The 13,344-nt window shown below is 46.4% G+C and overlaps 1 protein-coding gene across 1 annotated transcript; it reads right to left on the bottom strand.

Moving 5' to 3' along the window:
• Positions 1–4,856, bottom strand: BMP10 (bone morphogenetic protein 10). The gene is made up of 2 exons (XM_034070511.1): positions 4,523–4,856; positions 1–1,109 (listed from the first exon to the last, which is right to left on the bottom strand). The coding sequence occupies exons 1-2, from the start codon at positions 4,854–4,856 to the stop codon at positions 169–171; spliced, it is 1,275 nt and encodes a 424-aa protein (XP_033926402.1). The 3' UTR covers positions 1–168.
• Between the last annotated feature and the right edge of the window lie 8,488 nt (positions 4,857–13,344).

Genomic DNA, 13,344 nt, shown 5'->3' with positions numbered 1-13,344 from the left:
TTCCCTACGGTCACAACTTGCCCATTCCCCTACCAGGAAACACACAATTATCTGTACATGCCTCATTAAATAACCTTATTAAATAGGAAATCCAAAATGTACAAATTTACAGACTGAATCATTAAATACTCCCCACTGTGCACTCCCCTCTGCTCGCGCTCCCCTCTACTATCTGCAGCCACACTCTGATACCACCATGCCTTCGTATTTGAACTTGTAGGTGACCACCCCTGCATCTAAATAGAGGATAGAGATGGGATCGAGTTTGGTGGGCACACAGCAGGCCTTGGAGGCTTTCTGGGGATTCTTCAGGTGAACCAAAGTCTGGACAATGGCGTGTTTCGTTGGCGTGACGTGCTCTGTTAAGGGGTAGGCACACACTCCATGGCACTCGTAGGCTTCGTATCCCGCTGGGGCGATGATCCATGAATCCCAACCTATTTCCTTGAAATCAATGTAGAGTGGAGTCTTTTTGCAGTAGTTGCCTTTTGCGTTCCTCCGGATGCGGGCAGTGGAGTCGTAAATGATGTTGGATCGCATCTGGAGCAGTGCTTCCTCCCCGGGCTGCCCATGGAAGTTGCCCACCTCCAGGTTCTCCAAGTCCAGGAGCTGCTCGTGGTCTATCATCTCGTTCAGCTCTTGCTTCTCCTCCTTCTTGTCATTGCTTTGGTCATCAGAGAACACAATCAACAGGGGCACGTGCTTTGCTTCGGAGTTGATGTCGATATCAAGCTTCCCTTCTCCATTCTGCTCCTCCCCTTCCCTGCTCTCTATATGAACCTCCAGCCGATGCGTGGTCAACCCTGCCCTTCGCCAGCGCCTGATGGCTTCGGTCACATCGAAGCTCTCCCACTCGCTGCTCGTGCCATAGATGTGCCTGGATGCCAAGGCCATTATCTTCCTCTCTTCTCCTACCCCCAGGTGGTTTTCCAGCACTTCAAAAATGGTGACTTTCCGGTCAAGCCCATCATAGAGCATCTGGTCCCGTTCCACCAAGGTGTAGAGCCGCAGCTCTGCCATGGTGATCTCTTCATGGTGAGGGATGGAAACATTGAATAGGAGAGGGTACTTCCGAATCCCTGTGACACCAATAGGGTGGGAGGCCAAGTCTGGAAATGACAAAGATCAAATAGTTATGAAGGGTCATAAATGCATCCAGCAACACGTGCACCCAAGTTCAGCTGGTACCTTTTGCATGGCTTGGTTTTAGCTGATTCCAGGAGAGTGGGTTTTATCCTTTCCCAAAAGGATAGGGAAAAAGGCTGACTTTCTTTTACTGTGTAAGGACAGCAAGATCCCAGCCATGCTAGAGGGCATAACCTGGATTTAGAGATTCTCTTTCTATCCCCTTGCCTTCCAGGCACTTCCTTGTCACCTGGAAGCATTATGGATTAAGAACACGTAATACTGAAATACAAATTCCTTCAAGGTCACTGCACAGTGACTATTTTAAATGGGGAAAACCATTGCTGTAGAACAGGAAAGGAAGAGGGATATGGCATGAACATGAGATGAGTGACCTATAAACTGCACATGCAAGAACAGCAGGCTGGATCTGTGTCTGCTTAGCATGTATGTGCTAACAAGTATTCCCTTCTGCTGAAACAGCCCTCAGAAACTGAGAGGAACAAGCACTAAGGGAGGAAAAGTTGCTTTGGAAGATGTAAAGGTTCCCGGTTAGGAAGAGCAGGCGGTGAACATCCCATTGGAGCAGATATCCTGCCATAGCCTCAATGGGCTTCAAGTGAGCAGGCAAAGAACTGTACTCAGCCAGGTGCTTTTGACATATAAGTGCATAACATCTGTTTGTCCATCAGGACATCTGCCCTGTCTGCACTGTTTATACACGAGCAGCATGTATTTCTTCACACCATGCAGGAATCAGCTCATCATAGAACCCTGGGATGCTTTGTGTTGGAAGGGACCTTAAAGCTCATCCAGCTCCAACCCCTGCCATGGCAGGGACCCCTTCCACTGGAGCAGCTGCTCCAAGCCCCTGTGTCCAACCTGGCCTTGAGCACTGCCAGGGATGGGGCAGCCACAGCTTCTCTGGGCACCCTGTGCCAGCGCCTCAGCACCCTCACAGGGAACAGCTTCTGCCTAAGAGCTCAGCTCAGTCTCCCCTTGGGCAGGTTCAAGCCATTCCCCTTGGCCTGTCCCTACAGGCCCTTGTCCCAAGCCCCTCTCCAGGTTTCTGATTTCTGGACACTGTGTATTTGCTGCTGAGTTACTGTGCTGTCTGCTTGTAACTCAGGAGACAGATCAGGGCATAGAGACTGTGGGTAACACATCTGCAAAGGCAAACTGTCCATCTTCCTCTCTGACTTCTCCAATTTGTTATGTTCATAGAAAAATGATGCTGATAACACTGCAAGTATTGGCCATGCTCCATCAGTGCACTGAAGCAGTTAACCTTAGCACATTGTCCTGCTTGAGGCACCTTTGCACTGCCATCTGTTTGTAAATGAGGGGTGATTCTTGCACTCCCTACAAGTCAGTTGGTAAAGGTGGGAGCTGGAGATGCTTTGCACAGCGCCAGGGTAGGAGCAGACCATGAGCTGAGGGGCAATGCTGTTCAAGCTTAGCTGTAATATCCCTATTGGAGGTAATCTCTGGGGCTTCCTAGACCTTGCTATGCTACAGTAAGTTTGCAATGAGTACTTATGGTGGAGAAATGCCTCCTGGTCATACAGATAAGCACAAGAAGCTCAGCAGAAGGCAGTAGAAAGCCACATTAGGTGTAAGAAGCCGGGTGAGTGCTAGCAGGGCATGAGAAGTGTTCAATTCTAAGTCAGGATGTGACTCTGACCTTTAGCTAGGAAATCATAGGGTGATGTATCTCCTACTGCTCCCAATGCCTCCCTGGTAGAATCAGGAAGAGAGCTCTGGAGTCCATAGGAAAATGAAGGATTTCCCTTAAGACCTTTATTCAAGTTTTAAGAGCTGATTAGTCCCATCTGGAATGGAGACATTAAGGGCCGTGGGTTAAACAAAGAGCTGATGCCTGTGTTACAGCTCTATAATAAGGGATTTAATGGGTAATGGAAGCACCATTACTGCCAATTTTAAGCCGGCAGGTGAATAAAAATGTTCCATGGTTTCTACTGCCCTTAACATTGCAAGTGATTAATTCCCTATCAGAAGAGCTCTTTAGCATGAAATGGATGGTTCTTGGTTATGCAGACTCTGAAGATATGTAACAAACATACATAGTCCCTTTAACCGGGTGCTTTTATGAAGCTGTCTTAACATCAGCCGTCTGTCTCACTTCACATCCTGCTGGTTTGCATTGGAAAAGGGGAGAGAAATAGTGACATGACAGAGAGTGAAGCCAAGTGATGGCTACAGCACAGCACAGAGCTGTGAACACAGCAAAAGGTTGGTCTGTCCCCTTCCAGAGCTGCAAACCTGATTTTGTCAGTGGGATGATGCCTTGCGTCACTAAACCACAGTGTAGTTTATGTTTTAGCACCTTGTACTGGACCTTTTTTATCCCATTTATTTTTTATGGCTAGTGTAAAACGGGAAAAGGATGTACGTTCCTATGTGTCTTCATTTATACTGATGAGCAGTGACAGGCAGGGCTGTTCGGGTGAGTAACTGCTCCCCAGTGGGTGTTAAGTGCTTTGCCACCAGCCCTTTAATAGATTTCTCCACACTGGAGACAAGAATACATAAAGAAGGTTTAAACCACATTTAAACCAGAAGCAGGTGCTGGTAAAGTGTGCCCAGGCCTGGCAGAAGGACACAGCAGAGCTTTGGGATTCTCTCCTTGCATCTCGCTGCATCACGACACTGAAGTCACTTGCACATAGCCTCTCCTTACAGGTCATAGCTTCAAATAGCAAATGCTATAGGAAGAGTAATAACAACCTTATACTTCATTAATTAGGCTAAGAAAGGATGAGGGAAGCCCCTCAGCAGTTTGAATAGCTACGTCTGCCTCTGATTAAACCAAATCACAGCATTCGTGTTTCCCAGTGGAGTGATTGGTATTTGGGGTTTAGTTGAAACACATTGTGAAGAGAAAACCTGTATTGGTGCAAATAGGGATTGACAAACTGTGGAGTGTTAGCACTGAAACATTCTCTTGTCCTCATTGAGCTGAGAGGAAATGCTGAAGCAGAAACAAGTCACAATCGGGCTTCCTTTTCTTGTAATAGGAAATAATCTACTCCTCCAAAGTACATTCTTTAAGGTATCCATTTGATATCAGGTAATTGCAGATGATGCTCATCCCTATGGGGATAATGGAACTGATGCCCTTACCTTGTACCTGGTGCTACCCAGTCATTAACCAAACATCTTCCTCCAAAACCTTTCAGTCCCAAAAGCGAAAGACAAGGGATCTATGTCACAGGGAGTGGGATCTGGTAACCCTGGTGCCTATTCCCAGTGCTATCCTCATTGAAGGGCCTTTTTCCCCCTAATACGGTTCGCGTTCTGTGCCTGATGAGCACATTTCACATCAACTATAAAGATGCTCATTTGTATTTCCTTCTCGAGACTGCACATCTCTTACCTTCGTTTTTGAAGCTCCTAATGATATTGGCGGACGGCATAGATGTCCTATCCGTGGCAAACCTGTTGTACAGCTCGAGCATGTACTCTGGCGGATCCACCTTGGCCGATTCATGCAGGGGGATGTCGGAGAGGTTCAAGGTCTTCAGGAACTCGTTCTTCATGTTCTGAAGCAGCGTGTTGAAATCAACACCATCCTGCTCCGAGAGGATCTCATCGAAAAGCGGCACATCCTCCTCCAAGGAAGAGTGCTCCAAGCTCAGGATGGGACTGCAAGCAGCAAGGTGGACCAAGAGACAGAGGGCAGCCCACAGCTGGGGGACTAGAGAATCCATGGCTATACTGGAGCCTCCAACCGCACTCAACAAGCTCTAGCTCTCGTGTGGGCTAAGGGGCGGTTTTATCCCTGTGCTGGTGTCACGGAGGGATGACAAGTTTGGAAGCTCTTGTCTTGAAGCTTGTGATCCGTCCTGCCTGTCTCCCCCTTCCCCCTCCCCAAAAGCAGGTCTCGGTAATTGGATATGGCTTGCTCTCTCTGTGGTCGCCCTGCCTCTCTTATCTCGGGCCCTGTAAGCTGTCCACCAGATTTGTTGCTATCTCGCAATCCCCTTTCCCTTAATGAGGGTTTTGTAAACATTCTGCGCTAGGACAGGCCGAGATAGGACAAGTTTCTTCTCAGAGAGGAGCTGCCCTTTCTCCCTGCTCCGGGAGCTGACGCTGCCGAGCGCCAACAGCTCCCATCCATGCATGTTTTGGGCTAACATGGGAAGTTCTATAGAGTCTCCATCCTAACGCATCAGTTTCATGCAGTTGCTCCCTGAAGGTAACAACTCTGCCCTTTACAAACCCGTCTCCCAACTATCCATGTTTCTATGGTTTCAGAGCTAAGTCTTTACATTATGCTTACAGGATAAGGAAAAGGTCCATTCCTCTTTACCTCTACACAGGGAGAGGAGCTTTCGGTGCCACCACAATACTGGAGGTACAAGGAGCAAGATGAGCGAGGAGATGAGTGAGGAGAGTTTCTCACATCACAACTATAAAGCTTTGCAATGGCTTTGCTGGAAAGAGCCCTTTGAAGAGCCATCAAATGCCAGCCAGCAGCATGGCCTGTAAAGCTGGGACTTCATTTCCCTTTATGCAGGCACCATACACTGCACTGGCACCACCGTTTAGTGCCAAAGGATTTCTTATTTCTATTGCAGGGTTTATTTTTGCTATAAACCAATCTTTCCTGAGCTGAACATCAGCACCAGTTGGATGTGAGGGCTCAGTGCTGAGTGCCACACAGATGCTCATAAACAGAGAGAGCTGGAGCATTTGCAATGGGTTCAGACACTCCTTCATCTGTGTGACTTGGTTGCAGTTATCCCTGATTTCACCTTTTTGGCAGTGCTGTAAGCATCTAAAAGCTCTTGAAAATACACAAAGACCATCAGACTACTCTGATTTCACCTTTGCATTAGTTCGAACAGCTCAGAGGCTCAACATGGAAGTGATTTTGCCAGAGAGATGGGCTACAATTACTTAGTGGGCCTTTTTGCTTTGGTATGGAGATTTCCACAGGATGGGAGCACTGTGCATGCAAACATGTGTCTGGTTCTTCACAGTGGTTTTTAAATGCACCCTTGTTTTGGCAGCAGAGCCAGAGCTCAGACTTTGCCATTATGGCTAAGCACATCCCTAGATCTGTTACTCCATCTGTGCAACTTTCTTCCCTTTTCAATAGCCCAAATCTATCAGTGGCACAAACAGACACAGATCCATCTAACTTTATGAGAATGATGCCCAAGCCATGGTTTAAATTCATTCTCTATTTTTTGTCTTAAATATCAGTATCTTTGTGTAAATTCATGTATTGTTGCCATGGAACCAGACATTAGCATGGCCTTTTAGTTGTTTTATTCAACTTTTCTTGCTCTGAACATGTGGAACTTGGATACAGAAGCCAAGTACTTTGTCAAGGTCCCTGTTATTGATACACGACATTAGAAACAGATATTTGAGCAAGAGAAGATTAATTCAGACCTCACTGTGGAGTTCATGGTTATCTGTGCAAGTTTATCTATAAATCCTTATGAAAGGCTCATCTTGGAATATTGCAGCATTCCAGAACTAAGCACAGAAAACTTGGGGAAATTCTGGAGTCAAGTTCAGGTCAATTCTGTTCTTTAACTTCAAAAGAGAAGCACAACCTTCTTTTGGTGGTGATTCATCACCTGACTATGCAGAACTAAGGTCCTTACGCCATAGGAAGTGAGATTAACATTAAAACCATGAGAAAAGGCTTGGCTTTAACTCTTTGCTGCAGCACGACACTGGTTCCTCTAAGGGAAAGTCTTCAGGATGGTTTGTCCCATCCAGCTGTGCAGGTAGGAGATTTGTCATGAGAGTAATAATACCTGGAGAAGTGATTCCCTTTGCTTAATGCTTCAATATCCGTTTCAGAATGTGCTGGTTTCATGTATCTAAATGCAGATGATGGTAAATGAAAGGGAGATGCACACTGGAAAAGCTGCTGCTTGCTTGAGGGCACCACATGCTGAAGCTTCTCAGCACTCACAGACATGGTCTTATCCTCAAGTCCTTGCTCATACTTTCTCAGCCAAGTACCAATAATGGCTTGTACAGGCAAGAGCTCACACATATGCCTCGCAGAGTTGGCAAGCACTGGGATCTAGGGTATTACATGGCTCATCACTAAGATTTTGGGGGTTTCTATGGGATTTAGAGCTGATGGGTTTGAGGTTAAAAGGATTCCTTCAGCATTTGTGAGGCTCTGAGGTCTTTAGACGAGTCTCCTCTCACTGTGAACGCCCCAGCCCTTGGCCAGACACCGAGTAAAGCTCATCTCTCTGTTAATCCATATGAACAGCTCTAGAGCCAGAGGAGCTTCTCAGGTTCACTCCACTTTCCTGGCACTTAAAACTCAGCCTGCTGGGTGTGAACCAACAGCATTCCTGCTCCAGCAGTGACATACACAGCCCCAACACTGCCTTGGAGCACAGACTGGGCTCAGTGACCCCTCTAAGCTCTGCTACATCCAGACAGACTCTCTATGAATCAGTAATTTCACACCCTGCAGATATCAGTATGTAAAAAGTAGGATGTGCACAGGAATCCGACATGAATTTCCTACCCCATGAATGTCATCTTGATCCAGAGGCTCATTAGGAACACAATTCCTGCTCAGACATTCCAACTGCCTTTGCGTTTCCGCTCTCATTTTGATAACTCCTTGAACAATAGCATCCTGCAGGGCCCTGCAGCCTCTGGGTTATACACAGACCCCGTTCTGCTCAGTCCTCTAATTTACTCAATTCAGACCCTGCTGGGAACTGGCCAGATGAGGAATACCCATAGAGTACATCTGCTACAGAAGCAGCTTCCTGCTTCCTTAGGTTGGAGGTTGATGGATTTCACACACATATCCTTCCCCCACCAAATTTAATTGTTTAATTGTTTAATTGTTTAATTGTTTAATTGAAACAAAACTTAATTGTTTAATTGTTTAATTAATTAATTGTTTAATTATTTAATTGTTTAATTTTTTAATTGAAACAAAATTTGTTTCACAGAAGGGTTTTATTTCATGTCGCTGAAATGAAGAGATTTGTCCTTTTAATTCACATGCACAATAAGTATCCGAGAAAGGAAACTGCTCTCAACACATCTATGTTAAATGCATTACCTGAGGTAGCTGGAGAGGGAGTATTAAGAAGCATCATTTGAACTCTTCTTAAATAGCATAAAGAGTGAGCCCATTTCCTTAGTGGTGCATGAGGCAGCAGAGCTGTACACGGGGCGCTTGGCTCTCAGTCCTAGGATGTTTGTGCTCATTTCCTGTGTTAATCTGCAGCTGTGTGTGATGGAACAGAGCTAAGGAGAGCCTAAACCTTTGCACTGAACCTGCCAGTGTTTGGGAACAGCACTCAGCACCTATGGAGCACTGTTTAATGGATGTTTCACCCTTCCTGGCAGAGCCGGAGGTGGCACTATGGGTTGGATACTCTCCGTTCTTATACCATGGCAAGGACTGGAGGGGGAAAATCAGCCCAGAGAGCAAAGAGGGGCCTTTCCTATAGCCAGCACTAAGCAGATGGGGCAAGACCATGAGTGCAGCAGCGCCTGGGAACAGACAGGGTCAGTCCTGAAGCTTGTGGGGCTCCAAAATAGCCTCTAATCTCAGGCACCCCACAACTTCCTCCAAGCCGATGCCTCCACGGCTTCTTCTGTCAAGAGGCAGCAGAAGAGCACGGGTTGGAGCAGGAATGTGTGAGGCAAGCTTGGTGCTGAAAGGCTGGGAAGCAAAGCAGGGCTTTGTGAAGTGTCAAGGTCGACGATATACAAGATGGAAAGGGTGTGATGCTCCTCTGGGTGAGAGGAATGTGAAGGGATTTGGAAGCATCCTCACCCTTCCTTAGCCTGGCTTTTGGGATGGAGGAACACCTGCTTCCACTAACACACCCAGACTGGGATGGTGAACCTTTCCCAGGAGGAAATGCCTCAGCTTCCTGAACATGAATAGGGCTCAGTGAATAGAAAGGAAGTTTATAACCAGTTAGTTATAATGCTGCGTGTAAACTCAGGTGGAGTTTGGTTCGTGTACACCTTCACTGATTTAACTGAGATTTTCATGTTAGATTGTTATCACATCTTGGGCTTTGCTTAAATCATGAAGCAGGTTTCCTTTTTCATGTGTTCCTTTCTTCCTCCCCTTTTCCTCTGGTTGTTTTTGATGGATTCTGTTGAAAGAGCCTCTCAGAAACACCACTGAGAGGTGAAGGTAGAGGAAAACAGAACTGTTCTTGGCTTAAATACAGAAGCATCACCAAAAAGACAATATTCCTTGAAGATATATTCAAATACTAAATAATCTATTGGAGGGGGAAAGAATATTGGAGTTTTGCCTGTCCTACTCATTTCTATGTGAATATAGGGATCACAGGTAAAACTGTGGCTGGAATGTGAAGGGAAGAGCATTTCATTCCGGATGCCACTGAGGAAGGACCCACATCAGGGGCTTTGGGGCACATTTCTCATAGATCTTCAAGCTGCAGCTCCAAATCCTCATACTTAGTGCAGGTGAGACTGGAGAGAAGAGAAGAAGATCTATCAAATGACCTGCCCAAGGTAGCAGAGGGCTTCCATAGCAGAGCCAGCAATAGCACCTCTATTGCCAGAACTCAAGATGCAGCGTTCTGCTTCACCACAAGAAGCTATCCTATATCATAGCTCATATCCTGTATCATATCTGATGTTTGTGTTATAGCACAAGGGAAGCTTTGTTTCTGTGCTAATCCTTTGAGACAGAAAATGTCAAGCTGGAGTCTTTTCTATGTGAGACAGAGAGCTGTAACTTAGCCACAAGAGTGGCTTTGCCCACAAATAGCATTAATAATGAAGAAAAGGATGGGTTTTAATGGAAGAACAGGAGCACCTTTAGTGATGTCAATCAGTGCTCAAACCCATTGGGATCAGTCTGAAATAAGCCCCTATTTTTCCTCTGTAAGGAGGTATCAGACATCCACACCACAGCACTTGGACTGAACCTTAAAGTTTGGATTAAATCTCAACATTCCGATTGAATCTCAGCATTCCAATTGAATCTCAGCATTCCAACTGAATCAACAGCAACACATCCTGTCGAGAAATCATTAACTTCATAGTGGGCAGACCTGAAACCCCCTTCAAAAGCTGTGTAAATGGTTCAGTTCAAGGCTAACCAGGACACCAGAGGCATATGTGCCATTCCAAGGAGGAAGGGGAGGGCTGCAGCTCCAGCACAGCATGTGACCTCCGGTTTTCCACAATCCAGGTTTGAAATTCCTACAAAACTGCCCCACAATGGTCCCTGTCAGGAGATAGCTGTGGCATGAGGTAACTGTTGGGTGCGAGATGGGAGATAAAGAAGAGTGTGACACTGACAGTGTGATGAGCTTGCAATGGAATAACTAAAATTAGTCTCCATTCCTGCATCTGCCCGAGTCCTTATTCCTGTATGCCTCTGCTCATGGCTGCTCTGGTTTGCCTGTCCATAAATGGGCTGTTCCCAGCAGCTCTGCTCTGATTTCAGATGGGAATGGAAAGGGAAAAGATAGGATTTAAAGCATGAGCGGTGCGAGAGAAGCACAATGATGCATTGCGACCTGTGTGGTTGAGGAAAGGAAATGGGGAGAAGAAGGAAAGTCTCTGTGCAGCCACAAGGGCAGGGAACTACTTACACTGAGTGCTCCAACCTCCTCCTGACCCAGAGATGCGCAGCAATAGCTTTATATGGGAAAGCCCCAGCACATCTTCTTCATCCGCTATTTCCAGGCAAGTGGAAGGGATGGGGGTCACACAGACAAGCAGAACACCAGAACTCCCTGCATTGCTCCTGGTGATTCCCTTTCCTCTCTCCTTTTCTCCTATGGAGGTGGCAGAAGCTCTAGGGTATAGGAAGGGAGTGCATTTGCACTCGTGCAACCTGGTCTGAGCTGCAAGTCAATGGCCATGCGGTGGTACAGATACATCAGGATAAGCAGAGATTTTGAAGCCTGAGAGACTGAAAGAGAAAGAAAAGAGCTGGAAATGGCTGGACATTGCCTTCCTGTCAGTGCCCTGTCATCCATGCACAGCAAATTCACTGCAAGCTCACAGCCTCACTGTCCCTGTGTGCTCCGTTCCCAAGTAGTTATTGCGAAGAGCTTGTAGTGTGAATGGGCTGCTGCTTGCTTCTGCATGTTCCAGCATTTAACCTGTGTCCTTTCCTTCTAGGCCTCAAAGGGAGTTAACACAGGCAATAGACACATTTACATTAAACACAAGTGTTTCCAGAAGAGCTAAATATTTGCTTATATCACTGATAGGATGGGAGGTGTCTCAAGAAATCTCTTGGTTTGCCTCCACAACCATTATCTCTGTACATGCCCCTGTGCAGATGGAGGCCTGAATATCAAAGGTCATTCCAAAACCAGCATCCCTAAAGGTCACATCATTTATTAACGTACAAACCTGGTGAGATGTGGTCAAAATCAACCCATTGCTATCAGAGCCCTTGGCATAGATACGACCGCACTGCAGGGCTAATGAACAGCAGCCTAGGCGAGCTGCTTCCCCCCAGGAGCTGGACTCTGCAGGCTCCTTATCACATAGGGAAAGGTCAAGAGAAAGTTTGAATCTGACATGTCTGGAATTCCTTCTCTCCTCATGGAGTTATTCCTTGGAGCTCCGGGATTCCTGCGGGTGTTCAACTCCTCGGAGCAGCTCCAGTGACACTGACAAAAGCAAGGCAGGGATATAAAGCTTCACAGCACCCTCCAGCATCGTTCCTATTCCTCTGTCAGCTCTGGGCCCAAGTGGGCTGCTTGAGGAAGATGATTCTTTCCCTTAATGAACTCCATTTACATGCTCCCACAGCCCTAACAGAACAAATGGGAATGGCTACTAAATGTATCTCGGCCTTGGTTTTTAGGATGGATTCTCAGTCTTGAGCAATGGGTTGGAAGAAAACAGGCTCTTTCACCCCAAATTATCCTATTGATGATCCTGATCAAGGACTTGAAGTGATTCCATTGAAAACCTGATGGATGGAGTATTTTCTGGCAGCATTAGTCAATGACCCAGCACGAGATGGTGATAGCAAAGGCAAACAGCTTGTAGCCACAGCAAGAGGAGAAATTAGGCAGGTCTAATATCTGCTGTTCTTTTGGTGTTAGGGTTGGGATCAAAAGGGGAAAGCAAATTGTATGGAACAGTAGAAATTCAGTGAAAATACTGCTTAAGCACAGCCTCAAAACAGCAAAGATTTCAATGTCTGTAACTTGATGCTTGCAATTAGACTGGGGAAATGAGGGTTGTCAGCAGCCTCATTCATGTTTGCTGTGCAACTGAATATCAGTCTTGTCTTTCCATGCATGTATATGTATATACATACATTTAAGGGGAACTCCTCATTAATTTTTGGCTTTTCATTCAGAATCTGGTCTGGTCCTCTTAGTCTGCAGCCCTTTTAAGGATGCTTAGAACACTCATTACCAATCACAAGAGGCAGGGAAATGAGAGCTGAGGGGTAACAGCTCTATGCAAGTACATTTCCAGTCAGGAAAGTCACCCCATTGACACACACACCGGTTAGCTGCCACATCAGTCAGAGATTTAGTGTACATATACATGCTCTATTTATACTGTATTAACACTTGTGAGGCTCAGGAGCATGAAAATACATCTTAATTGGAGGCTTTTGAGTCAATCTCCCACTCTTTAGACTCTAACAGTGCCAGCTCTACCATTCTTGGTGCGTTGTTCTCTCCTTCACAGCTGTTTAACATCTGTAAGCTATGCAGAGCTATTGCCCTATGTGAAGGATCCCATCCCTTTGGAAGTTCCTTGCTTTTTAACCAGCCCTCCCCTCACATTTGGGATTGGGGGGGTCTGTAACGTGCTTTAAATCATGCTGCACATCTCGCAGCTCTCCCTCAGAGCAGCTTGGCAGATAGGAGTGTCCTGTGAAGCGTGGATGGCAGCTTATCTCATTGAGAGCATGGAACAAGCCCCTCGCAGGCCCTGGTGTTAAAGGGCTCGACTTATCTGGAATGAGTGGCAGAGTGCCCTGGCTCAGCTCTCAGTATGTTGCATCCAGGGGGGACATTGCTTAATGTGCTGCTGTCAAACACCTCCCAGTGTGCTCAGGGCAAACGTCTGCGTCAGTGAGCTTCCATAGGTGAAAACAGCCTCTGCTTCCCATCCCAGGGAATGGGAAAGGTTATTGGCTCAAGCCTCAATGTCCCTATGCCTCAATTTAAGCATTTCTAGATGCTTAACAGTCCTTAAGTGACCATG

This window comes from Melopsittacus undulatus, chromosome 18 (assembly GCF_012275295.1).
Source record: "Melopsittacus undulatus isolate bMelUnd1 chromosome 18, bMelUnd1.mat.Z, whole genome shotgun sequence".
NCBI classification, from domain to species: Eukaryota; Metazoa; Chordata; class Aves; order Psittaciformes; family Psittaculidae; genus Melopsittacus; species Melopsittacus undulatus.
This window is presented reverse-complemented; position numbering and strand designations above follow the sequence as displayed.

Bases quoted from the DNA above. Each gene is read 5' to 3' on its own strand.
- BMP10 (XM_034070511.1), bottom strand. From the start codon at position 4,856: ATGGATTCTCTAGTCCCCCAGCTGTGGGCTGCCCTCTGTCTCTTGGTC. The intron at 1,110-4,522 runs GTAAGAGATGTG...TGTCATTTCCAG, and splicing joins TAGGAGCTTCAAAAACGAAG to ACTTGGCCTCCCACCCTATT.